This window comes from Caretta caretta, chromosome 26, assembly GCF_965140235.1.
Source record: "Caretta caretta isolate rCarCar2 chromosome 26, rCarCar1.hap1, whole genome shotgun sequence".
Classification (NCBI taxonomy): Eukaryota; Metazoa; Chordata; order Testudines; family Cheloniidae; genus Caretta; species Caretta caretta.
Genome location: NC_134231.1, coordinates 14,712,904 through 14,740,439, shown reverse-complemented (window position 1 = coordinate 14,740,439; position 27,536 = coordinate 14,712,904). Strand labels below are relative to the sequence as shown.

The following is a 27,536-nucleotide window of genomic DNA, read 5'->3' as shown; positions in this document are numbered from 1 at the left end:
TGCGCAAACGGAGGCCAGCTCGGCAGGTCCTGGGGGGGGGGCGTCTGTCTGGGGGCTGGTTTTTTTCCGGCTGAGGAAGGGCCGCTTTTAAGCCCGCTACGGAGGGGCCAGGGGGGCTGCGGTGCTCTCTGCGGGGCCAGGCTGGAGAGCCTTGGAGGAGACGCCGCAGCTGCGAGGCACCCGGGACCAGGGGGACTTCAGGGGCAAAAGCCTTCCCCGCCCCCGCCGCCCCCGGGCGCAGGCAGCTCCCCGGCCACCCCCGCGCGCTGCCGCGCAGGACCCCTCGCGCGTCTCCAAGGCGCCCGCGCTGGCTCACAAGGCGGGGCGGCGCCCTCGGGCCCGCTCCGCGAGGGGGCCGGCGCGTGCGCCGCAGACGGACGGCGCCGCGCACCAATGGGCGGCCGGGGGCCGGCCGGCGGGAGGCCAATGGGCGCGGCGGGCAGAGCCGCGAGGGAGGGGGTAGGCGGCGCGCGCGCGCGCGGTAGCGGTTGACCTCCCGGTAGGCGGCGGGGCCTGAGGCGGGCGAGGGCGGGGCTTGGCCCGGGCGGGTAACGGGCTCTGCTCCCTCGCGCTAGGCCGCGCGGCCGGGCCGCGATGTTCCACCCGCTGCAGCGGAGGCCGCCCGCCAGCATCTATTCGTACTGCGCCCGCTCGGCCCACTGGGGCGCCCGGCCGGGGCCCGCGCAGGCCCTGCGGAGCCGCTACCAGTGGCTGCTGGGCTGGCTCCGGAGGGAGCCCGAGACATGCCCCGGCCCGCGGAGCCTCCTGTCCCTCCTGGCCAGCCAGTGCAGCTACGTGACCGGCCAGCGGGTGCGGCGGGCCCAGCAGACCGGGCAGCTCTACGGCGACATCTACTCGGAGCGGGCGCGCTGGAGCCTCTTCCGCTGCCTGTGGCGCCGCTTCCAGGCCCGCCACGCCGGCGCCTGCAAGCTGATGGCGGCCCTGGCCGGCGTCTTCCTGTGGGAAGAGGAGCGGATCCAGGAGGAGGAGTTGCGAAGGTGGGTCTCTCCCGGGGCCCCCCCGGGCGCCGGCTGGTCCTGGGGCTGCCCGTGGTCGGGTGTATCCGCAAAAAACTGCCCTCGGGGGAGCAGGAGCCCCGATGCTGTGGGGACAGTCCCGATTTGGGGATTTTTTTCCTATATCGGCTCCTATTCCCTCCCCACCCCGTCCCGATTTTTCCACACTTGCTGTCTGCTCACCCTACTTAGTGCAGGGCTCCCCCCACTCCCGTCCATGCACTGGACTGCCCCCCCCCCCCCGGGCCCATCTAGATATTTGCCTAGATTCACAGCAGGCGACATTGAAAGTGCTGGCGAAGTCCGCACCCAACTAAAGTTTCATACAATGACCCCCCCCCCCCCCAGATGTTCTGGTTTAACTTAGATTTAAACTTGGAGAGTGGTCAGTTTAGATGAGCTATTACCAGCAGGAGAGTGAGTTTGTGTGTGTATGGGGGTGGGGGGGAAGTGAGAAAACCTGGATCTATGCAGGAAATAGCCCGACTTGATTATGTAAAGAGTTGTCACTTTGGATGGGCTAGCACCAGCAGGAGAGTGAATTTGTGTGGGGGGGTGGAGGGTGAGAAAACCTGGATTTGTGCTGGAAATGGCCCACCTGTTGATCACTTTAGATAAGCTATTACCAGCAGGACAGTGGGGTGGGAGGAGGTATTGTTTCATATTCTCTGTGTGTATATAAAGTCTGCTGCAGTTTCCACGGCATACATCTGATGAAGTGAGCTGTAGCTCACGAAAGCTCATGCTCAAATAAATTGGTTAGTCTCTAAGGTGCCACAAGTCCTCCTTTTCTTTTTACAATGACTTGTTTCAGAGGAGCCGCCCGTGTTAGTCTGTATTCGCAAAAAGGAGAGGAGGACTTGTGGCACCTGAGAGACTAACCCATTTATTTGAGCATTAGTTAGTCTCTCGGGTGCCCCAAGTCCTCCTTTTCTTTGTACAATGACTTGTTTATATTATTCTGTATACTATGCAGGGAAAGGTAAGTACAATGTTTCGATTCCAGTTGATTTATAGTTATATGATAAAAAATGAGAGAGAAAGTAAACCATCAGTAACAGTGCTCTGTGACCCTTTTTTTTTTTTTTGTATTTTTATATCTGATTTTGTAAGCAAGTGGGTTTTAAGTGAGGTGTAACTCGGGGGCATGCAAGATCAATCAGACTCCTGAAAGGGTGACTGTTGTCTGGAAAGGTTGAGAGCCACTGCCTTAATGCACTAGAAAATGAAGGTCATAATTCAGGGATGGATGAGATGACTGGCTAGATCCTTTCCATCTCTAGCTTCTGATCTGAAATATATCCATTCTTTAATAACAAGAGTAGGGGCAATTCATATTTTAAATATCTGATTAATGGTTTTGTGAGTGTTTGGGCCTCAGAAACATGGTTGAGGGGTGATATGTGATAAGATACTTTTGCTTGAAACTGCCTGTAGAATGAAGGATTTGAGGGAGGTACAGAGATTCAAGGCCATTCCTGTCTCAGTGCTGTCTTATCCAAATGTTTAAACTTGTTGGCATCTTTTCTTAGAGGTTAAACACATTACGTTATGCAATCTATTAAATCACAAAAACCCTTAGAAATGAAATAACCCTTGCATTTGCACCCATCCTTGGTACTTTGTCTGTTAAAGGTTAAACAAAACCCTTCATGGCCTTTTATATATTTGAAATACTGAAAATGTGGTCTTTTTCCTATTTCTTTTGAGGGGCTCAAGTGTGTATCATGAGTTCTCTTAGGACCCAGTGTTGTAAACAGGTGGGAAGGTGGCGCCTGATCCAATGCCTGGTGAAGTAATAGGAATTTTTCCATTGACTTACATGGGTGTTGGATCAGGCATACCATCAAGGCTACCTATGGGACCGTACAGTAGTTATTAACATGCTTAAATGTTTATGGGATTTGGTCTTTTAAAATTAATTGAAAGGCTGAGGTCGTGAATCTTCTAACAGACAGATCCATTCTTTTGTATCAGAAAGCTCATAAAACTTGTCTTACAACTTAAACAGAGATAAAATTTTTTTATATATTTGGGTGTGTGTGTATGTATGTATATATAAAACTAGCTTATGGAAGTCCCTAAAGCTGTATTGGTGAGACCAGCTACCAGTCATTCTCTTCAGCTTTGTGGTATTGATCACATATTATAGTTGATACTTTTCTGCTGTCTTCCTCTTCTGTCTTGTCAATTGCTAATATCACATTCGTTTTTTTACATTTAGATGCATAACCTGTTAGTTGGCTCATTAAAACTCTGTGAGATAGAGCTTTTCTACTTTTACTTCATATCTATTTTCCTTATTTTAATACTTAGTTTAATTTTGATGATTGTTGAAGGGGCTTTTCCCTTCCTTAGTTTTCAAAACATGGTTGTTTGTTTTAAAATACTATCAGGTTTGGTAGCAGGAGATAAACTGTTCCAGTAAACTCCAAAAAGTTCAACCATATTTCTAAGTAGTAGTCTTTTTTCCTTCTCTATAGAACTGACTTGATTAACTTTTTCTAGTACCAAAATTTCCTACCAGAGTGGATAAAAATTGATTATTTTTTAAATAAAAAAATCTGTTTAATTTTTTTATTTAAATTTTTATTTTTAAAAATCTGTTGAAAATAACATATTTTGTATTAAATTCAGATAAGGCCCACATTTACTATACTCTCAACATTTAAATACAAAATAAATATGCTGAGTCCATGAACTTCTATCAAAACTTTGAGTTAAAAGCTGCTTTTCTCTATAAAGACAGGTTTCAGAGTAACAGCCGTGTTAATCTGTATTCGCAAAAAGAAAAGGAGTACTTGTGGCACCTTTTAGAGACTAACCAATTTATTTGAGCATAAGCTTTGCATCCGATGAAGTGAGCTGTAGCTCACGAAAGCTTATGCTCAAATAAATTGGTTAGTCTCTAAGGTGCCAAAAGTACTCCTTTTCTTTCTATAAAGACAGATGTTTTTCCCCCTGATTCTAACTTTTGAGGTCAAGCTATATAAATGTGGCACAGTAGGTCAGCCTAAGTAACTTAAGAGACTTTCATTTTCAAGAGACTTGGACTCCAGTGATTCACTTAGGCATATTTGAAATTTTTCCTGGGCTGACCTAAAATAATCAGTTTAATTATTCACTGATTATAGCTTATCACTCTGTTTTAATAAATGATTTATTTGTTGACATGTTTCATGTTTTGGGTACATAAATTTCTCTTATCAAAACATTTAAAGTTATTTTATTTAATAAAAATAAATGTTATATGCTGGTTTTGACCTATAGGTTTTTTGTTCGTTTTGGTTTTTTTTTAATCCAGGGGATCATGAGAAGTTTGATTCCACAAGTTTGATACTGTATTATTCAGTACATCAAGTTCTTAATAATGCTTAATGTCTGGTTAAGTCAAACCTCCCTTTTACCATGGCCCCCTTTGTAAAGTAGATTGCTTAAACCTTGAGTTTTTTATTTCTCCAAATGAATTGGTTTATCATGGATTGCCATTGACCCAAGAGGCTTCCTGGAACTAAAACGGGAGTGTTTGGTGAAAAAACCTTAATTTGGAGTTGTATCTCCTTTTTAACTCTACAGAGTGAGTTGAAAATGTTGTTCAAAGCTATTTGCTTTTGTTTTAAAAAAACAAAACAAAAAACCCCCTGAATTTCTCTTAGTCCTGGTTCAGTTGCTTGAGGTCTGTGATGTCATAGTTTTACTAATTGTTGTAGATGAGGTAGACAAGACCTGAATTTTGAACTGTAGAAAGAAATGGATTTTTTTTTTTTTTTTTTACATCATAAAGAAGTGCAAAAACAAGGGAGTCGTGGGCAGGGCAAAAACCCATTTCTGGAGTTCCTTTGCAGGTCACCTTTAAAGCCAGTTTCTAATACAGTAAAAATTACTAATGGCTCTGCCCTTTCTTGTGGGGGAAGTAATTCTTCAATAAAATCAGCTGCTTACAGACTGACTTGTTCAGTGTTTGTTTCACTTAATTTTAACTGGGAATTGTAGGAGCTTTAAGAAGCAGATTAAAAAACTAGTTTATTTAACTGTATGATCTCTACTTCTGAAATGCTATTCAACCACCAGCGCGCGCACAGCTGGGATTTTTTCATCTGAGGCCTCAAAGCACTTGACAGTGGTATGACTGTGTCATTCCCATTTTACAGATAGCCTTCCTGCTTGATCTCAGTCTGACAAAATCAGGAATGGAACCCAGGAATCGGGGTGCATTGATTTAAATCAAATGTGATTAAAATTGCGGTTCAGCAAGAAGAAAACCTTGATTTAAATCATTTTAATCTTGTTTTGCATTTGTACATCTTAATTATTTTCCTAAAGAAAGATTGATTCTCACTGGTTGGTAACGATTAAAATGTTTTGCAACATAATATAGTCTTCACTAACTGGTTTATTAAACCAAGGAATATTATCTGTAGTAAATAAAATGAAGGAATTTTTTCTGGTCACCATGTGTCTTTCAAAATTTCAGAACTTGTAGAGCTCATCCTCATGTCTCATTGTTCATGCACTGGAAAAGGAAAACGAACTTTCTTGCTTTTTCAACTCTGTTCAGAGTTGAGAAACTGATTCCAACTAGTAATTGAACTGAACTAATTGAATAAACTGAAATGAAGAAAACATTCCCTCTACATGTGCAGAAGCGGCTACTGCTGTCAAAAGCTGGGTTAGCACTTCAAACTCTGGTTCCAAGTGCTTAGCCAGTTACTTGCACCAGCTCAGTAGTTTGACTTTTTTAAAAACTTCAGCAGCAAACATGTGCCATTTGGATATTTTCATTTAAATGATTATAATAAATTAAGGCCTTAATATAGGTTTTCATATCATCAAATTTGATTTGAAAGTGGTTTATTATTAAAAAAAATAAATATATTGGATTTAAATTAAAATCGGATTTAAATTAAAAAAGAAAACATTTTTAATTTGGCTCCCAGCAGCCCTCTTCTAGTTCTGTGCTGAGATTGTACTTTTACTAGCTGGTCATGCATGTACCCTTCCAAATGCTACAATTTTAACACTCAGGCCTATGTCTGTTTAATACCCTTATGTGAACGTACTCCTCTGCATCATCCTGTTTTACTGTCACATTTCTCATGAAGCTTTAGAGCAGTTTAAATAAAAATAAAGATCTATTCATTAATAACTGATCTAAAACATTCAAATTGGTGTCTGACATAATAGTATCAAATCTAAATACAGATCTTGGACAAGAATTTGTAGTTGCATTTTAAGACAGCGTTCTCCTGTGGCAACTTCTGAAAAGGGGCAATTTAAGAGTCTCAGCGTGCAGTGATGATCACGTTAGGAAGAAATGTAAAGAACATAGGTGTTTTTTAATGTACTGTACAGCACTAAGCGATATATAAACTTACATTTTTAAATAATGAGCAAGCAATCCAAAATTACCACAAATTCTATAGGCAGAGGTAGATTAGGGGTTTGTGGGGCCCTGGGCCAGAGCAAGTGTGGACTCTTCCCCCCCCCCCCCCCCCAGTGCTCCGCTTGGGGCCTTGTCCATTTTGTGGGGGGGTGGATATGCTGAGGCACCTGGGCACGGGCCCTGTTGGCTCCATGGCTAATCCACCACAGACTATAGGTGGTGAATACTGGTATTAAACACTCCGTCTTATTCTTGGTTCCATCACTTTACTTGCTGTGTTACCTTGTGCAAGTGCTGAGTCGCTGCTCTTAAAAAATCAGCCCCCCTTCAAGATGTCTCAAGTTTGGCACCCCAAAAAATGAAGTATTCCAAATCACTAGTCAGTTTTGGAAAACTAGACTTTAGTGCCTGTTTCCCACCTTTAAGATGAGGGTAATAATTGTTACAGTTTCAGGGTAACTGCACCTGTATTCCTGCTCCATGGTCCCTCAAGGTTTCAGGCTTCCAGCCATCACCTCTCGTGGATAGAGACCCTCTCCCCCCTGACTGGGGGTTTTAAGGCTGCACCACTGATCTATACTGTGATATTCCCAGTAAGCCAGTCTGCCAAAAGGCCAACACCTGGGCTGTGCTTTACCTCAGAGAACGGTGCTGATGTTTTTACCAGTCACCATGCAGCTCTTCCAAGCAAGCAAATGTATTAATAGGGCAAATGCATTACAGATAAAACATAAAAAACAATAAATACAGAGGCAGAAAAGAGGGGAGAAGGGTGGAGTAATCTTTGTAATTTTGGTGAAGGTGCAGAAGTCCAACACACAGACACGTTCTCAGTATTGGTAATGTTATCTACATTGTGTCCTTAATACGGTAGATCAGCATGAAGTCCTGTTCTGCACAGCAATCCAGAAATAAAGGCTTAACTCACATTGGTAAGGCACTTTGAGCTCTTCAGATGAGCACTTCAAACAGAATTACTGTGCCTTGTTCTTGTACCACACAGTCTCACTTGCACCATGACTTCAGTAGGACTTTCCATGGTAAGAATGATGCTTTATTGTAAGTAATGATTTGCCTGTGCAGTGTGCTCCTTCATGGCAAGCCTCTGCACAGCTGTGTTTTTGCCTGCTGCACATAACTCCCATGTCCTGTTTTGTAAGGCTCTGTTCCGATGCCCACCTCTAAAAGATTATATGGAAGAACAGCATGAGTTAGGACTTGAGTTCTTATTCTCAAACTCTTGGTGTAGATCAGTGTGTTCTGTGGAGACCTCCCTTCCTGCTCCTAATTACACGGGCAACTTCCCCTTTCAGACCACATTTGCAATCACATACCGTCCTATAGTATCTACAGCAAATGCCTACCTCAGAAAATAATCGTAGGGCAGTGTTGGATTTTGAGTTACCTCTTTGTGAAGAGTAGCAGCGGGAGATGAGAAGCAGCGAGCATCATGGGATCATCCGGCTCTGTGGGCTTCTAGCCGGTGCTCTGTGGACCATCGCTTGGGAACTGGTGGGCTAGAGTGGCAGGCTTCATCCTGAATGTCCTTGGTTCTAGAACTCAGGCCTTTAATACTAACTTAGTATTCAATGTGAGGCCTTTTATAGAGAATAAATGACTGTCTGGAAAAGAGCCTGAGTTGAGGTGCTATAAAAAACCTTAAGTAGGTCTGTACTGAATATTCATTAGAAATCACGTTTCTCCTCCCTTCTTTCCCCCCATGTTGTCGCTCTACAGTAGCATCTGATTATCTTCTTGCGTGCTTTTTCTTCCTAAGTGGACTGTTTGGGAATAGTGACAGACCTTAGCCACAGCTGTGGATGTAATGGAGAGAGATGAACATGGGGTACAGATGATCTGACCTATATTCAGAGTGAAAGATGGTGAGAGTGACATGTCACCTGTTACATACAGGGAGTCTTCGGAATTATGTTGTAAGTTGAAACCGCTTTTCCCATAGGAATCAATGGTATGAAGGGGGGATTGGTTCCTGCACCAAGGCTTGATACACTATTTTCACCACAATAGCCCACATTTTTGTACTAAATGAATTATAGATGACTAATGTTGCAACATCAATGTATTGACTGTACACTGTATTTTGTAAACAGCATTCAAATAAACATATAAACTCACACCTGCTGCACTGAATGCCAGCAACACGGGCTCAGAAAGCCAGGGAGAACGGCACACATGCTGAGCCTCAGTCAGTCACTGTTGGCTTCCCAGCTCTGAGCTCAGCCAATCAAAAACAAGCGGCAGTAAGCTATCCTGCTTCCTCGAAGCCAATCAGAAGCGATCACTTCCTGGTTGAGTTATACTGGTATTGAGATGGAAGTGATTCCAAGCAAACTTTATGCAAATTGAGCATTGTAAGGGCGAAGCAAGTATCGTGGGGCGAAATGGGCAGTCAGTTGAAAAGCATCATCTGACGTAAGTCTGAGGACTCCCTGTATTTGGGAACTTCCACTAGTGAGCCTTCAGATATCATAGAATCAAAGAATATCAGGGTTGGAAGGGACCTCAGGAGGTCATCTAGTCCAACCCCCTGCTCAAAGCAGGACCAATTGCCAGCTAACTCATCCCAGCCAGGGCTTTGTCAAGCCTGACCTTAAAAACCTCTAAGGAAGGAGATTCCACCACCTCCCTAGGTAACGCATTCCAGTGTTTCACCACCCTCCTAGTGAAAAAGTTTTCCCTAATATCCAACCTAAACCTCCGCCACTGCAACTTGAGACCATTACTCCTTGTTCTGTCATCAGCTACCACTGAGAACAGTCTAGATCCATCCTCTTTGGAACCCCCTTTCAGGTAGTTGAAAGCAGCTATCAAATCCCCCCTCATTCTTCTCTTCCGCAGACTAAACAATCCCAGTTCCCTCAGCCTCTCCTCATAAATCATGTGTTCCAGTCCCCTAATAATTTTTGTTGCCCTCCGCTGGATGCTTTCCTATTTTTCCACATCCTTCTTGTGGTGTGGGGCCCACAACTGGACACAGTACTCCAGATGAGGCCTCACCAGTGTCGAATAGAGGGGAACGATCACGTCCCTCGTTCTGCTGGCAATGCCCCTACGTATACATCCCAAAATGCCATTGGCCTTCTTGGCAACAAGGGCACACTGTTGACTCATATCCAGCTTCTCGTCCACTGTAACCCCTAGGTCCTTTTCTGCAGAACTGCTGCCGAGCCATTCGGTCCCTAGTCTGTAGCTGTGCATTGGATTCTTCCGTCCTAAGTGCAGGACTCTGCACTTGTCCTTGTTGAACCTCATCAGATTTCTTTTGGCCCAATCCTCTAATTTATCTAGGGCCCTCTGTATCCTATCCCTACCCTCCAGCGTATCTACCACTCCTCCCAGTTTAGTGTCATCTGCAAACTTGCTGAGGGTGCAATCCACACCATCCTCCAGATCATTAATGAAGATATTGAACAAAATCGGCCCCAGGACCGACCCTTGGGGCACTCCGCTTGATACCGGCTGCCAACTAGACATGGAGCCATTGATCACTACCCGTTGAGCCCGACAATCTAGCCAACTTTCTATCCACCTTCTAGTCCATTCATCCAGTCCATACTTTAACTTGCTGGCAAGAATACTGTGGGAGACCGGGTCAAAAGCTTTGCTAAAGTCAAGGAACAACACGTCCACCGCTTTCCCCTCATCCACAGAGCCAGTTATCTCGTCATAGAAGGCAATTAGATTAGTCAGGCATGACTTGCCCTTGGTGAATCCATGCTGACTGTTCCTGATCGCTTTCCTCTCCTCTAAGTGCTTCAGAATTGATTCCTTGAGGACCTGCTCCATGATTTTTTCCAGGGACTGAGGTGAGGCTGACTGGCCTGTAGTTCCGAGGATCCTCCTCCTTCCCTTTTTAAAATTAGCCTTTTTCCAGTCGTCCGGGACTTCCCCCGATCTCCATGAGTTTTCAAAGATAATGGCCAGTGGCTCTGCAATCACATCCCCCAACTCCTTTAGCACTCTCGGATGCAGCGCATCCGTCCCCATGGACTTGTGCTCGTCCAGCTTTTCTAAATAGTCCCGAACCACTTCTTTCTCCACAGAGGGCTGGTCACCTCCTCCCCATGCTGTGCTGCCCAGAGCAGCAGTCTGGGAGCTGACCTTGTTCGTGAAGACAGAGGCAAAAAAAGCATTGAGTACATTAGCTTTTTCCACATCCTCTGTCACTAGGTTGCCTCCCTCACTCAGTAAGGGGCCCACATATGTGAAGCATCGAGTCTTGAAACCTGACTAGCCCCAAGTTAGCTGCCCATCAGGTCATGTGGGATGTGCTGTAGGAAATACTATCTGCTGGAGATGAGTGCTTTACTGATGCTACTATCTATGGAGTGGTAGATGAGAAGTGCCTGCATAAATTGTCCAGGGAGTTTCTGATTCCCTTGGGAGCAGTGGGAGCAGATTTCCAACCAAGAAATGCAGAACTCTTGGAATTTTGTTTGGAAGCTCTGTTGCACGTCTGCTGTACTTCTGGGTTTATTTTTAGGTTCTAAATGCTGCAGCAGGGACTGTCTCATTCTGCAGCCTGTTTGCTGGGCACCCTAGCAGTGCAGCCAGAGTATTTATTTGCCAGCCAGAAATTACTTTATAGGGGAGTGTAGGCTGTTGCCTCACTTTGGTAATGTGTGCGGTATGATTGACCTTTGCAGATTGCTGCAAGGCAAACAGTGACCCAGGGAGGGCGGGGCCTAGTTTGAGAACCTTCTAAACTGATTCTGCCAAGTTGGTTTTATAGACACTTTATCTGTTCCAGGTGCTGGCTGAAGTCTGGTGCCAAGGTCAGAAGTGACTTATATGATTTGTAGAAATACAAACTGCAGCCAGGCTTTTCCCCTCCCTTCAAAAAACAAATTAAAAGGGAATTTTTAAGGAAACTTAGTCTCCCTGCTGTCCTGGCTATACTTTGCTTTGGGCAACTGCATCCTGCCTACAACTCTCCCTTCAATTGAATAAGATTCACAGATTCCAAGCCAGAAAGGATCATTGTGATCATCTATTCTGACCTCCTGTATAACACAGGCCAGAGACCTTCTCTGAATTAATTCCTAGAGCAGATCTCTTAGAAAAACATCTGGTCTTGATTTAAAAATTCAGTGATTGAAAATCTACCATGACACTCGGTGAATTGTTCCACTCGTTAATTACCTTCATTATTTAAAATGTACACCTTATTTCTAGTCTGAATTTGTTTAGCTTCAAATTCCAGCGTTTGGAGTACCTTTCTCTGCTAGTTTGAGGAGCCCATTATCAAATATTAATTCCCCATGTAGATACTTAGACTGTAATCACATCACCCCTTAACCTTCTCTTTGTTAAGCTAAACATACTGTAAGGCCGGTTTTCTAATCCTTTAGTCAGGGTATGTCTACACTGCACAGTTGTCGCCAAAACTTTTGTCTTTTGCGGGTACTTAACGTGCGCGCACAGACACACCCCACCCCACCCCCGGCGAAAGACAAAAGCAGCAGTGTGGAAGTATTTTGTCAGCAAAAGTGCCAACAAAATACCGCAAAAGAACGTTCACAAATGCTGACTTTTAGTGACAAGGCTGTGTTGACATAGCCTTGTTGCTAAAAGCTGTGTAGTGTAGACAAGCCCTCAGTCTTGTGGCTCTTCTCTCCAATTTTTCAACATCCTTCTTGAACTGTGGACACCAGAACTGGACATAGTATTCCAGCAGCAGTCACACCAATGCCAAATGCAGAGGTGGAGTAACCTGTCTACTCCTGCTCAAGAGTCCCCTGTTCATTGATTGCATTAGCTCTTCTGGCCACAGCATAAGATTGGAAGCTCATACTTCATCTTATTATCCACCACAACCCCCAAATATTTTGCTAGTCACTGCTACCCGGGATAGAGTCCCCCATCCTGTAAGTGTGGCCTATGTTTTTTTTGTTCCTAGATCTATCTATACATGGACATTTTGCCATATTAAAATACACATAGTTTGCTTGCACCAGTTTACCAAGCAATGCTGAAACAGTGACCTGTCCTCTTCATTACTTACCACTCCCATAAGTTTTGTCATTGATAATTTGGTTTTCTTTCAGGTCATTGATAAAAATTTAGTTAGTACAGGGACTGATCCCTGCAGGACACTACTGGAAACATACCCTGTTGAAGACAGTTCCCCATTTAGAAACGTCTTGAGACTTATCAGGCAGGTTTTAATCCATTTAATGTGTGTCAGTTTAATTTTATATCATTCAAGCTTTTTTTAATCAAAGTATCATGGAGTACCAAGTCAAACGCCTTACAGAAGGTACATCAAAACTAACCTTTTTCAGCCAAACTTGTAATCTCATCCAAAAATATATCAAGTTAGTTTGATGTGATCTATTTTATATAAACTCATGTTGATTGGCATTAATTATGTTTCCTGTTTTACTGCTTTCTTAATCGTGGGTTGACTCCTTTGTCAAAACTGTTGAGTAGTGTCCGCTCTGTTAGGTACTCGTATTGCACTAATCATCTGGGGAATCGGTGCATCTTCCAGAGGCACATCGTCATATGCCTGGCATCTGTCGCACATGATGCCTCTTCCATTCCTCTCCTCTCCCAAAGGGGAAAACTGAGTGTTGCACAATGCTTTTATTAGTCAAAGCAGGCAGCGTGTGCCTTGCTTTTGCAATGGGAAATGAGGCTTGCAATAGTTTTTAAATCATGTGGCAGTGAGTTCCATAGTCTTACACTGGTCTTTGAGATTGTGCAGGAGACTAACTCTATCCTTGCATTGTGCAGGGCTACTGTGCCATGGGAGGGCGAGGATGACCATGGTCATGATCTGATTATGACTATCCCATTCCCAAGCTATTAAGGTCTTTGAAGATAAGGACCAAGATCTTGAACCAGGTGGGATAGTCAGGGGAACCAGTGTAGAGAGTGCAGAACTGGATTGATGTCACCATGTGATGTTAAACCCCAGAGCTGATTGCCAGTTGATGTTGGAGATGGGGAGTGATCCTCAGCCTGTAAAGTGGTTTGGGTTCCTTCTTAATAGCATCTTTCCCTCTGGTTGCAGCTGAACAAGTGGTCTTAATGCTGCTTCCTGCTCTGAGCCCCCGAAGATTGCAGCTGACATCATTCCAGATGGGCAAGAGAGAAAATATACCGTAAATCCAGAGCTACTGTGAATCATCCATGGGTTCCCATTATCTGGCTGTGTGAGTTAAGGCAGGCTTTCACCCAGCAGTCAGAATGGAATGCAATCCTCTAGATATTTGTGTGTTACTGTAGTGCCTAAAGGGTCCTAAGCAAAATCAGTACTCCATTGGGGCTAGGCAGAGCACTGACAAAGAGTAACTGTACACTCTTTGGGGCGGGGACTATCTAAATAGACAAGACACTGTGTGAGAGAGGAATGAGGATTATCCTCACTTTACAGACTAGGAACTGAGGCACAGAGAGGGGACTTGTTCAAGGTAGCACAGACAGTTGTAGCCTTTCTATCCATATGAATCCTCAGGAACCCAGATCTCCTGAGTCTTATCCATATGGCCTTAGTCACAAGACCAGCCTTCTTAGTTGCATTAAAATTAAACTGGGCATCTTAATTGGCCCAGATTGAGTCTTTGCCCACAGAATCGAGTGGCTAAGGGAGGATCATCCCCCTCTTGCTGGCTATGAGCTTTTCTGATAGGCTAGGGAGCCCTGCTAAGCCTCTTCTTTTACTGTGTAATTTGATCACAGCTAGTACGTGTGAAGTTTCTCTATTACACTCTAGTTCTATAATAAACCGGCAAAAAGACTATTACAGGGGAGCAGCTGGCTAAGATCAAAGGGAATTTCCATACTGGAGGAGACCAACAGTCCTTTGCGTCCACTCACTGTCTCTGAGAGTGGTGTGTGCTGGATGCTTTAGAAGAGTGATCTCCAACCTTTTTATGCCCAAGATCGCTTTTTGAATTTAAGGGCAACCCAGGATCTGCCCCACCCCTTCACCGAGGCCCTGCCCCTTTCCCAAAGCCCTGCCCCGCTCGGTCCATTCCCCCCCCCTCTCCGTCACTTGTTTTCCCCCACCCTCACTCACTTTCACCGGGCTGGGGTTGGGGTTTGGGAGATGGTCTGGGCTGGGGCCAAGGGGTTCACAGTGTGGGAGGAGGCTCTGGGCTGAGCTGGGTGCAGGAGGGGGTGAGGGGTGCAAGCTCTGGGAGGGTGTTTGGGTGTAGGAGGGGGCTCTGGGCTGGGGCAGTGTGTTGAGGTTCAGGAGGGGATGCAGGGTGCTGGCTCTGAGAGGGGGGTCAGGGTTGGGGCAGGGGTTGGGGTGCAGGAGGAAGTATGGGATGCTGGCTCTGGGAGAGGGCTCAGGGTGCAGGAGGGGTTGGGGGTGGGGGGCAGCCTCCCGCTGGGTGTCACTTACCATGGGCAGCTCCTGATCAGCAGCGCAGCAAGGCTAAGGCAGGCTCCCTGCCTGTCCCGGCCCCACGCCGCTCCCGGAAGGGGCCAACACGCTTCTGCAGCCTCTGGGAGGGGAGGCGGGGGGCATGTGGCTCTGCATGCTGTCCCTCTCTGCAGGCACTGCCCCCAAAGCTCCTGTTGGCCACAGTTCCCTGTTCCTGGCCATGGGGAGCTGCGGGGGCAGTGCTTGCAGGCAGGAGCAGCTGATGGGGAGTGGGGCTGCACCTCAGCAGACTGGGAGCCTGCCTTAGCAGCAGCCCCGCTACACCGCTGGAGATCGCAAATGACTGGGGGAGTCCCCAGGATCGACCAGTCGATTATGATCGGGTTGGTGACCACTGCTTTCGAAGGACCCTGGGCCTTGTTTTCATTAGAGCTTTTTGCAAACATTTCACCCTGGTTCAGTAGCATTAGGAGCAGTGGTGCAGCTGTTGGAATTGGTAGGGCTCACGTAGCCTCCGGGTCAGACCTGCTCTGAGCATAGTTAAGGGGTGGAAATGGTTCACTTGCAGGAAGTGACTGGGTCAGTCAGAGAGCCCGTGAGCTACTGGCATGGCAGATGCAGCTGGAATGACTCTTAATGTGTACTTGAAGGAAATGGCAAGGTTGGCTGCACTTTGGAAGTGTTACTGTACCACTGCAGTAGTATGAATGTACCGAAATTAAACACTTAGTACAACTTTAGCAGATGATGAGAGATAGACAAACACGTCTGTAGTGTTTGGCTACCAAAGACACTGCCATCAGGAAGCACCATCCCCCTACTGCTGGCTCCAATAAGACGTCTTTGCAGAGGCCAGCCTGGGTGACTTTCTGATGGCTTTCTGCATAATGAATACGTGAGGAGACGTAGGGCAAGTCTACACTGCAAAATTAAGTCAACATAAGTACGTTGACGTACAGCTGCTGCAGTAATTAAATCGCTCTTGCATGTCTACATTACGCTAGCAGCACTTGCATGGTGCAAAGAGCCGTACACTGTTCCCCTCTATTCGACATTGGTGAGGCCTCATCTGGGGTACTGTGTCCAGTTTTGGGCCCCACGCTACAAGAAGGATGTTGAAAAATTGGAAAGAGTCCAGCGGAGGGCAACAAAAATGATTAGGGGACTGGAACACATGACTTATGAGGAGAGGCGGAGGGAACTGGGGATGTTCATTCTTCAGAAGACAAGATTTGAGAGGGGGGATTTGATAGCTGCTTTCAGCTACCTGAAAGGGGGTTCCAAAGAGGATGGATCTAGACTGTTCTCAGTGGTAGCTGATGACAGAACAAGGAGTAATGGTCTCAAGTTGCAGTGGGGGAGATTTAGGTTGGATATTAGGAAAAACTTTTTCACTAGAAGAGTGGTGAAACACTGGAATGCGTTACCTAGGGAGGTGGTGGAATCTCCTTCCCTAGAAGTTTTTAAGGTCAGGCTTGACAAAGCCCTGGCTGGGATGATTTAGTCGGGGATCAGTCCTGCTTTGAGCAGGGGGTTGGACTAGATGACCTCCTGAGGAGGTCCCTTCCAACCCTGATATTCTAGGATTCTATCCCACTGTGCAACTTGCCACCATCTAGTGCAGGATGTTTTGGGAAAGGTTCACAATGCCTCATGGGGGCAAACGAATCATGCAGGGTTGATTGGGAACATGGTTTCAATGTCCCTTGAGGCAGTTTTCTCCGTCCCATAATTTTATCTGCATCCTATAATGTTTTACGCCTCTTTTTCAAAAGCCCCCATGTCCACCATCTCTGTGGGAAGCATGAATCCTGCACAGCTTTGCAGTATTGTGATGAGTGTTCCAAGCACAGTATACCTGATCCTGCAGTATTTGCAGAGCCGCCAGAGGAGTTGCGGGGAACTAGATGATTCCTTGGAGGCCAGATTGCTGTGGGACATAAAAAGAAACATTAATGTAATTTGCTTTCCCCTCGATGTGGGAAAGATATGCACATGCCTATGTTAACCAAGATGAGATTTTCCCAGGAACTTAATTTAAAGACACACTGGTTATGATAAAATATAAAACAAGTTTATTAACTACAGAGAGAGAAATTTTAAGTGATAGCAAACAGATCAAAGCAGATTACCTAGCAAATAAACAAAAATGTGAACTAAGCCTAGCATACTAGATAGGTAGGAATTGAATTAGTTTCTCACCCTGACTGATGATACAAGCAGGCTTGCAGATTCTTAAGGCACAGACTGCATTCCAAGTCTTTTGTCTTTCAGAACATCTTTCAGGTGTTGAGTTATGGGGGAGTGAAGACAAATCATGATGTCACTCCCCACCTTATATAGTCTCTTCATCTGGCGGGAACCCTTTGTTTCAAGCTAAGCTTCCAGCCCAGTTTGTGAACAAATACAGGTACCAAAATGGAGTCCAGTATCATGTGGTCTGGTCACATGCCCCTGCTTGCCTTGCTGAGTCACAGCAGCCATTGCTTATAGGCTAGCTGAAACATTCACAGAAAGGCTCAGCTCTTCCATGGTCCATTGTCTTTGTTGATGAGCCATCAGCACTGTCTAGCTTCTTCATTTTTGTACCTGAAAGGCTAACTGTGGGTGTTTTCACTTACCTAGCAAAACTGTATAACTTCACATACAATCTAACAGGATATTAATGTTCAACAGGTCAAGACTTTTAGAATGATACCTTACAAGGCATGCTTTGTACAAGATGCTACATAATTATATCATCATCATATTACTATGGTGAATGTGGGGTGCAGTGTCACAGTGGGGTTTAGTTGTCTGCTGCACTGTGGGATCTTATGGGGTCTCCACTTTTACAAGGCTAAACATTATACTAATAATAGAATAGGCACAACCTGTCCTAGATTATCTTGGGCAGCTACACTTCTCTGGCTTAGTGAGCACCCTGGCTCTAGTTCAGTGCTGCAAGTGTCATCTTTAGGAATGGTTAAGTCCCGAAGTTTCACCTTGTTCCAAAGCGGTTCTTTCCCTTGGCAAGTCTTTTTCTTTTAGCAGTTCATCCCTTGCACATTAGCAATCTGTTCCATCATCTGTTTACTCGAGATAACTGCTGGCTGCCTCTGCTGTTAACCAGGGTTTTCGGAACCCCCAGCAGGGGCAACTTAACTATTTCACTCCAGCTGGTGTAAGGAATAAATCAACAGGAACACAGCAATTCGGGCCGATAAGATTCATGCAAGTAAGCGTGCTCTATTTAAAACTGCAGTTTATCAGATTTAAGCACACACAGACATAAGTAATAGGTTTAGAACATCCCAGATACTTACCTAACATCTGGAAAAGTATTGAGGAACTAAACAGCAGGTTCACTGTGGCCAGGTGCTCACCCACCAGGGCAAAAGGGTGTCAGGAAAAAGGTCTCTCCAGATAGTTTCAGAGGACTGCTCCAAAGTACGCTGTGTTGGCCAATCTTTTAAAACTAACTTCTACAAAACACACGGGTCATAATGACCCCCACTGGATCATTACTTTTCCTAACTTTCAATAAACTTTCTAATATCCGAGGTGTCTAGATTCAAGGTTTTCCAACCACCAAGGTTTTCCATCTCAGTTTGTTTGTCTGTCCCCTCCTCCCATTCTGATTAGCAGAAACTGCTTGCTAGATATGACATTGCTTCTGAAAGCCGGTCTCCAAATTAACCCTTAGCTATGTGTAGTTCTATTTCATTAATTCAGGGTAGCTGAATGCACATAATATGGTTTCAATTAGCTTAATCACATTCTGGGGTATATACAGCCCTCAAATCCAGGGCAGTGCTGTAGCTTTTTACTGGAAGCTTTGCTGGGAGCTCAAATGGATCATTCAGCTCTTGTAAAATGAAGTCTGACTTCCACCCGTGAACTTTTGAACCATCTCTGTAGGTGATATAGGGGTTCTGTCCCTGCTTGGGGGACTAAAAATGTGTGGAGAATGCTAGAAAATACTGCTTGCTGAGTTTGTTCTTCTCGAGGGGAAAGTATTTCTGACCTTGTGGAAAGCTTCAGTCCATCTGTACAAGGAGCAGGCTCCTTCGCAGTTGCCTCTCCCTACACAGGCAGTTTGGCTTCCTAAGGAGCAGTGTTCGCATTAATGGTTGCCCCAACTGTGCCCCCTTCTCTCCTCCCCAAGAAAAGATCTTTGCTATCCCCATCAATGCTGAAGGAGGCTTTCACTTGGAATCCTGACAAGCCTAGCAGGTAGTATGAAGAGCTCTGACTAGGGAGAGAGAGAGAGAGTATACAGTGGAGCTGCTGTCCCTTTCCCAGCCTGGCTTCTCTGAGTTCTGTTTCCTTGGCGCGGGAGTGTGGGGCCCATTGCTGGCACCTCCGGGGAATCCTATTGTAACGTGGCTGCTGCTGGGATAAATGAAGGCAGAAAATACTTTGCTAGCCTCGTAGGCTATGTATGTAGCAAAATACTAGGTGATCCTGGCCTCTTCTGTGGCAAGGCCTTGGCACTGACTAGCACAGCCTTTCCTCTGTTCCCACTCCAGGTCTGCAGAGGAGATGAAGCACATGGAGGAAGTCTCCAGGCTGTTCCATGGCAGCGGGGGAGAGCACCAGAAGCTGGTTTCCAAAGCCCATGTTGATATAACAGCCACTCGCGAGGAGCACCCCTGGGAGATGGTGATGGACAAGAAGCACTTCAAGCTATGGAGGCGTCCGATACAAGGGACCCACCTGTATCAGTACAGAGGTAATTCCTCCATCCCCCTTGCCTGACTATGTGTGTTGTCAGTCGCGGTATGATGCCTGTTCACACTCTGTGCGTGGCTCTCAAATGCTGAGCAAAAATTCAGCGTGGCCTGTCCTAAAACCTACTTCCTTCTTCCTCTCCTGACATGACACTGTTCCCTCTCCCAGCTTCTCACTGGAATTCTCCATCCTCCTCCATATTGTCCCTCTTTCTGGTCATGGCCTCTCCTCTCCTCTGTAGTATGATTCCAGCCTTGATAGCAGCTTCTGGAAAAGACCTTTCCCATGTGATCCCACTGAACTGAGATACAGACTGGCTTATACCTGTGATCTCAAGACTCTTTGTTTCCCTTTACTGCAGTCTTTGGGACGTATACAGATGTGACTCCCAGGCAGTTCTTCAATGTGCAGGTGAGTGTTTCGGGGCCCATGTCTCTAATTCTAGGATGCATGATGTGTTGGAAATAAAACACAACTCTCTACCCACAGCACTTAACATAACATCTGCATAGGAGGGGCAGCCACTGCGTGCAGGTCCTAGGGCTTGCTTTGTTGTGATGCCCACAGCAGAGTGATTTGCTCTGTATTAACAGTCCACCTGTAGTTCACCTGGAAGTGGGCCTATTTGGCTTTACATATGTATACAGCTTCTGCTCACCTCCTGTTAGCTTTATGCCCTGTCTGGCTGGTAATCTCCTTAGGATCCGTTGTTAAGTAAATCCTTGATACGAATTTTATGCTCCTCTTCACATTTATTACCTGGTATGTCTTTTCTGGTGAATCAAAAATACTTGGCAGGATAGGGCTGTTTAAATTAGTTGAGACTCTATTTTCCCAATGGTAGCCGTCCTGGTCCAATAGATAGGGCATGGCATTTGGATTCAGGAGGCATGAATTCTAGATAAGATACTTCTCCATATAATGCATAATTAGACTGTGAAACCTGCTGCCATAGGATGTTGAGGCCAAAAACTCGGCAAGATTCAAAAAAGGATTGGACATTTTATATGGTTAGCAAGAATATTCAGAGTTGCAATTGTTAGTGCTGCCAAAGCCATCCTTCTCTCATATCCCACTTCACTACTGGCACAACCTAGTATTAGAGAAACAAGGTGAGGGAAGTAATATCTTTTATTGGACCAACTTCTGTTGGTGAAAGAGACAAGCTTTTGAGCTGCACAGAGCTCTTCTTTAGGTCTGGGAAAGGTACTGAGGGCAAGTCTACACTACAAAGTTAAGTTGACCCAAGGTTGCATCGACTTGCAGCCACCGCAGTAATTAAACTGCTTTTGCATGTCCACACTATGCTCCTTGTGTCAGCGGTGCGCGTCTTCACCAGGAGCACTTGCTGTTTAACTGTCAGTGTGGGGCATTGTGGAACCACTTCTGAAAGGCAGCAACAATCAATGCAAGCAACTTAGTGTCTACACTGGCACTACATCAATGTAACTAGATCAACTGAGGCCATGTCCACACTTACAAGCTTTCAGCGGCATAGCTGTATCGATACAGCTGTGCCACTGTAAGAGCGCTTGTGTAGCTGCATTATGCCAATGGGAGAGAGCTCTCCCGTTAATGTAATAAAAGCCGCTCAATGAACGGTGGTAACTATGTCAGCGGGAGAGCGTCCAGAGGAGCCATGAAATTGACAAGACCGCCAATGTAAGGAACACAGTGTCTACACAGACACTGTGTCACCCTAACTACATCAACATAAGCCCTATGCCTCTCATGGAGGTGCAGTTACGTTGGTGTAGTGGGGTTCTTAGCTCGGCGGGAGCAAGGCTGTAGTGTAGACAGTGACATAGGTCGACATAAGCTGTTTTCGGCCTTGTCTACAGTTTTGTCAGCAAAAGGCAGCTTTTATTGACAAAACTACAATGCTACTTTTGCCGACAAAACTCTCCTGTTAAAATAAAACCGCCTTGACAAGAGGCATAGAGCTTTTTGCAGCAAAATTTTAATGACACAGTGTCAGTGTAGACACCGCATTTGGTTTTGTCACTGTAAATGGCCTCCAGAAGGTGTCCCACAATGCCCATCCTGACGCATCTGGTCAGCAGTTCAAACTCCACTGCCTTGCAGCCAGGTACGCAAACATCACCCTTTAAAGGCCCAGGAATTTTTGAAATTCTACTTCCTATTTGCTCAGCATGGAGAGCTCACTTCACATCTTCCCAGCTGACCACGGTGGGTGCACGTGGCAGACGCTCTTGCACTTGGACCATAGCAGAGGAGTTGGATCTGCTGTGTATGTGGGGAAAGGAGGTTGTCCTGTCCGAGCTGTGGTCCAGCCGTAGGAATTTCGATACCTACGGGGAGATTTCTTGTGGCTTGTGTAATAAGGGCTGCAATCAGGACACTATGCAGTGCAGAGCGAAGGTAAAGGAGCTGAGGTGGGCGTACAAGAAGGCAAGAGAGGCAAACTGTCACTCTGGTGCTGTGGCAAGAGAGGCAAACTGTCACTCTGGTGCTGTGCCGAAGACCTGCTGCTTCTCTAAGGAGCTGTACGCCATCCTTGGCGGCAACCCTACCATCAATAGCCCCCTGGATACATTGGCATGGCTGGAAGCAGCAGACAGTGGACCTAACCCCAAAGACAAAGTCATGGATGAGGAGGTGGAATTGTAGGACTTTGTGGAGCCCACAGCGGTTTATCTGGTGGGGCAGCAAGTCAGGAACTCTTCTCCACTCCGGAAGTGTCTAGCCAGTCCCGGCAGTCCCTTGCTGGCGAGGAAGAAGGAGAGGAGACCCCTGGTAAGTGATCTTTTTGACTTGATACTGCTCAGTTATATGACGTGCAGCTGCCCTTTGCTTTGTATACTGTAGAAGTGGGTGAAGGGATAGAAATGTGCAAGACTAGCTGGGTTTGAGTGTGCTCCAAATTACTCTGCGCAGCTACGCAGTGTGGTGGAACAGTGTGTTGATGCACACCGAGATTTCACAGGAATCCTCCAGAGAAATCTCTAGGAAACTTTCCTGGAAGTACTCGCCAATCCTCTGCCAAAGGTTCCTTGGCAGAGCTGCTTTGTTCCTTCCCCCATTGTAGGAAACTTTCCCATGCCACTTGGCAATCACTTGTTCAGGGACTAAAGCGGCACACAGGTCAGCCGTGTAGGGACCGAGTCTGAAGCTGCACGTGTGCAGTAGATGTACCCTGGTATCCTTGCTTATCCTCAGGAGTGAGATATCTGCTTCAGTGACCCCTGCATGTGGAAAATGGTGGCAGAATCTACAATATTGTCCCTAGTCGCCTGCACTGATCCCTTTGAAACATAGCGTGTTCGGCAAGGTGTGTGCTTGCTAAGGGTCAGTGAGAAAGTGATTAATATGTTACAAGAGGTGTATTTTGCTGTAATGATTCAGTGCTGTGCGTGAACTAACAATCATGCTTCTGTGTATTGTTCCTTGTGCTTCTGCAGATGTGGCCTTCAGGGGAGTGCCTCTGGCAGATAAGGAAGCAACCAAGGTGTAGCGAGGAAGACATGTTCCAAAAGGTGCTCTAATCCTCTGAGGCAGAGAATGCAGGGAATGGCGAGAAATGGAAAGGCAGGACAGAAAGGAGAGTGAGGCGTGCATTCAAAAGGTCCATGAGCAGATGATAAAAGACATGGAAGAGCAAACAGAGATGCTGAAGTCCCTAGTCATACTGCAGTCAGAACAGATGCGTGCTCTACCCTCTGCAGCCAATACAGAACTGTTTTCCATGCCTTCTCCAAACTCCTCCCATACATTCCTTTCAACTTTTCAGAACATCTCGGTATCCCGTTCACTCCACCCCTTCGGATAGCTTCCAAAATGATAGTTGATTTACGCACAGCTCTGAGAGCTTACACTGCCCTTCACTGATCTCTTCCTTCCCACCAAGCCTTTTCTGTGTGTTAATTGGTGTTTAATAAAAGCACACTCTCTGAAAGATAACCAGTCTTTGTGCCCTACACCTATTGATTGCAACTGGTAGTAAAACATAGGCATGAGTTTAATCATTTGTTTACTGCAAATCCTGCTTAGGAATCATGTCAAGAGTTAGGCAAACAAACAAGACTCAGATTAACGAAGCCTGGCAGATTGATGTATAGAAATACACATTACTGGTTCTCATTATCAAAATGCTGCCTCAAAGCCTCCCTGATTCGAATTGCCCCCTGTTGTGCCCCTCTAATAGCCCTTGTATCAGCCTGCTCAAAACCAGCAGCCAGGTGATTTGCCTCAGCACTCCACCCCGGGCAAACCTTTCATCCTTAGTCTCACAAAGATTATGGCGCATGCAGCAGGCAGCTATGACCGCTGGAATGTTTTCCTCACTTAGATCTTACCTGCCATAAAGGCATCATCAGCGTGTTTTTAATCTGCCAAATGTACATTCCGTGGTCATTCTGCACCTATGCCGTGGTCATTCTGCACCTATACAGCCAATTGTTGAAGCACTCCTTGCTGTTTTCCAGGTTTCTCATGTAAGGCTTCATGAGCCATGGGAGTGAGGGGTACGCTGGGTTTCCTAAGGTCACTGGTCATTTCATCATCTCCCCCCCCCCCCCCCCCAAATCTTCTGGTTTGAAAAGAAAGTCCCTGCTTGCAGCTTTCTGTACAGGCCAGTGTTCCTTAAGATGCTTGTGTCATGCACCTTCCCGGACCACCCCGCCTTGGTGTCAGTGAAATGCCCATAGTGATCAACAAGTGCCTGCAATACCACGGAGAAGTACCCCTTTCTATTGATGTACTCTGTCACAAAATGGTCCAGGGTCAAAATTGGAACGTGTGCCATCTATCGTCCTGCCACAGTTAGGGAATTCCATTTCTGCAAAACCATTCACTGTTTCATGCACATAGCCAAGAGTCATGGTCCTTCGTAGCAGGATGCGATTAATGGCCTTGCGCACTTGCATTAACACAGTCCCCACGGCCTACTTTCGTAACCCAATCTGATTTGCGACCAACTGGATGGAGTTAACAGCTTTCATACTGCCATCGCCATGTGCTTGTCCACTGAGCAGGCACCTCTCATTTTGGTGTGTCTGCGCCACAGGGCTGCAGTGAGCTCCGCACACGGTTCCAGGAAAATGGCTTTCTGCATCCGAAACTTCTGCCGCCTCTGCTCGTCATCCCAGACCTGCATAATGATGCAATCCCACCATTCGGTGCTTGTTTTCCAAACCCAAAAGCAACGGTCCACCATGTGCAGCTGCTCTGTGAATGCCTGAAGTAATCAGGTGGTGGTTCTTTCCATGGCATGCAGCAGGTCAGGCAACGCTGATTCCTGTTCCGTTTGGGAGCTCATGATGTACAGCATGTCCGTCCGTGATGTGTTCACAACCACATGACCACAACAGTAGAGAGGAGTGTAGGATCCCTTCACGCAGAGATGGACGCACAGTAAACTGGGGCTGTTGAAAAATGCTGCAAAATACAGTCAGAAGACCATGGGAAGACTGGGACACAAAATAATGCATCATGGGACGTTGAGCTCACACCTATGATGCTCTGCGATCCACTCCACCTTCCCACAAGTCCTAGCTTCAGAAAGTGGTGAGCAGCACAGTGCGATAGCTACCCACAGTGCACTGCTCTCACTGTCTGTGCAAGAGCACCAAGTGTGGACTTTCCCTGCCCACAAGGGGAGCATAGTGTGAACGTGCAATAGCGATGTTTATAGCACTTTTTGATCGTAGACATAAATTTTGTCAACAACACTCTGTAGTGTAGACAAGGCCTTAGATTGATGTAAGTTGCCTTACATCGACCTAACTAGTGTAGACTAGGGGTTAGTGTCCCAGCTAAATACAGGGAGGAACAGATTGTTTAGCATAAGTAGTTAACATGGATTATAAGAAACCATTCAAGGTGAAGTGGCCTGTTAACACCTCTGCGGTCATAGAACAAAAAAGGGGGGTTAGTGGGTTACAGATCGTTGTAATAAGCCATAAATCCAATGTCTGTCTTCACTGTGATTTTGAATGTTTAGTAAAGTTATGAATTTAAGCTCCCAGGCTTGTATTTTGAAGGCGTTGTGCAGGTTTTTTTTGTGGAGGGACAAGGACTGAGAGGTCAGATATGGAGTTGTCATTTTGTGAAAAGTATTTGCCCACAGGTGATACGGTGTTTTTTATTTTACCATTTTTCTGTGTCAGTGGAACGAGGTGGAGTCACCAAGATTATTCTAGTATTTGCCTACAATTTTTTGTGTGTGATGGTCAGTTGTAGTCCTCTAGAGTCTGACTCTAGGGCCGTCTAACCGCAGTCCTCCTCAGTAGAGCATCTGCTTCTCAATGCAGCCTTATAGAGGGGAAAAGCTATAAAATCCTGTGTCACTGCTGCAGTAGCCATCCCTGCCACTGTGTGTTTCTTCCCAGCAAGAGTATCTTTAGATCATAAACTTCCTGTAATGCTGCCTGGCTCCCAAAAGCAGTGTTTATTTTTGGCAGGTAGAGTTTGGCTTTTCCACAGTATAAGGAACTGCTCATTTGTCTGCCTTTCTAAGATGGGGGTCACCTCCTCCAGCCATAACCTCGACTATAGAAGAAACATGCTACAGCTTCACCCCATGACACAATTGTCAAAATTCTTCCCTTGTTCCATAGCTGGACACAGAGTACAGGAAGAAATGGGATTCACTGGTCATCAAACTGGATGTGATTGAGAGAGACCTATCCACTGGCTCAGAGGTGGTTCACTGGGTTACTCACTTCCCGGTGAGTGTTCCTTCCTCCTTCCCTCACCCCCTTTGCTTTCTGACAGCCTGTCTGCATTAGAAGGGACTGATTTGCATGTCTTTGTTCCTTTAGTACCCGATGTATTCACGGGACTATGTGTATGTTCGGCGGTACAACGTGGACCAGGAAAACAATCTGATGGTGCTGGTGTCACGGTATGTATCACTGATGCAATCTAGCTGTTCCTGCCACACCTAGCACCCTGGTGTGAGGATGGGGTTGTCCTTAGACTCACTGTCACTCTGACAAAGATAGCAAAGGCATTGTTTCTTCTGTAGGCCTTGCTCCTTTGCCCTTCTTTTACCTGGGTCAGTGGGTTGTTATAGGCAGTTAGTTATAGATGCTACCAGCCATGCCTATAAATGATTTTGTCTGACCCTTCCCATTATAAGACCCTGTTTTCAAATTTTCTGTGCTGGGTGTCTGCCTCAGAAACTCTGCTGGTTCAGCTGTTTCTGAGAATAAGGCTAGGGAAAAACGTTTTGTAGTAGTAAATTCTGATCACCTTTTCTTTGAAAAGCTTGTGTGCTCCTGCATCTTGGAAGAGGGACTCGAAATTTGGCAGGAAGGGTGGACTTTATATCAGGGATGTGCCTTTTGCTGAGCCTGTGAAAATCTGCCCTAATTTGGCCAAGCTGTAGCTCTTTGAAAAATCTCAGTTCACATGTGCTCAGTAGAGAGACTTCTTTGATTTTAAGCTAAAATCTTCAGAGATTTTATGTGCATTGTACATGCTCCAGCATCTCCAGCTCGTAATGCTGACCCGGCTGTGCTTGTGCCGTCTCCACGGTATGAATAAGCAATACGCTGTAGCCCTGGGCTGGAGGGAGTGAAGCTGGACTTTCCCTATTGTTGGCAGCTTTGTGCCAGGGTTGGGCTGGGCACCAGAACTGAGAGCAAGGAGCCTCTCTCTCCTGAGCTATCAGTGACCCTCAGGCTGGCACCCAGGCAGTGTGAAGGAGTAAGCCACATGACTCAAATGTGGGGGGCAGAGGGGAAGAGCTGGACCTGGGGGGCAAGGGGGAGTAGGCTGGAGCAAGAAGCTTTGAAGTGGAGATGGGGAACCGACTGGGACTGGAGGCTGGCACAGCGGTGGGGACTGCCACTGCAGGGAGGAGACTGAATGGCAAGTCCAGGGAAGGGGACTCTGAGCTAGTGGGAGTGAGGAATATATGGGTGGGGGGAGAGGGACTGGAGGCCATTGAGTGGGGAGAAGATGGGCCTGGGGAGAACTGGGAATAGCTGGGCAAGGAGACTGGGGATAGAGTCTGTAAGGGGTGAGGAGAATAGACTGAGACAAGGAGCCATGGGTAAGGACAGGACTGGGATGGGGACAGTGCAGAAAAGTTCAAACT

General features: G+C 46.2%; 1 protein-coding gene across 2 annotated transcripts in view; it reads left to right on the top strand.

The window, feature by feature from the left end:
• Nucleotides 1–504: 504 nt before the first annotated feature.
• Nucleotides 505–27,536, top strand: part of STARD7 (StAR related lipid transfer domain containing 7) — a 39,718-nt gene continuing 12,686 nt past the window's right edge. Inside the window, exons 1-5 of one of the 2 annotated variants that reach the window (XM_048829408.2) lie at nt 505–998; nt 19,270–19,472; nt 19,833–19,882; nt 26,050–26,160; nt 26,254–26,336. In XM_048829408.2, coding sequence (XP_048685365.1) covers nt 595–998; nt 19,270–19,472; nt 19,833–19,882; nt 26,050–26,160; nt 26,254–26,336 — 851 coding nt within the window. In that variant the 5' untranslated portion in view covers nt 505–594. The remainder of the gene's footprint in view (nt 999–19,269; nt 19,473–19,832; nt 19,883–26,049; nt 26,161–26,253; nt 26,337–27,536) is intronic. The other variant, XM_048829409.2, reaches the window with a different exon arrangement.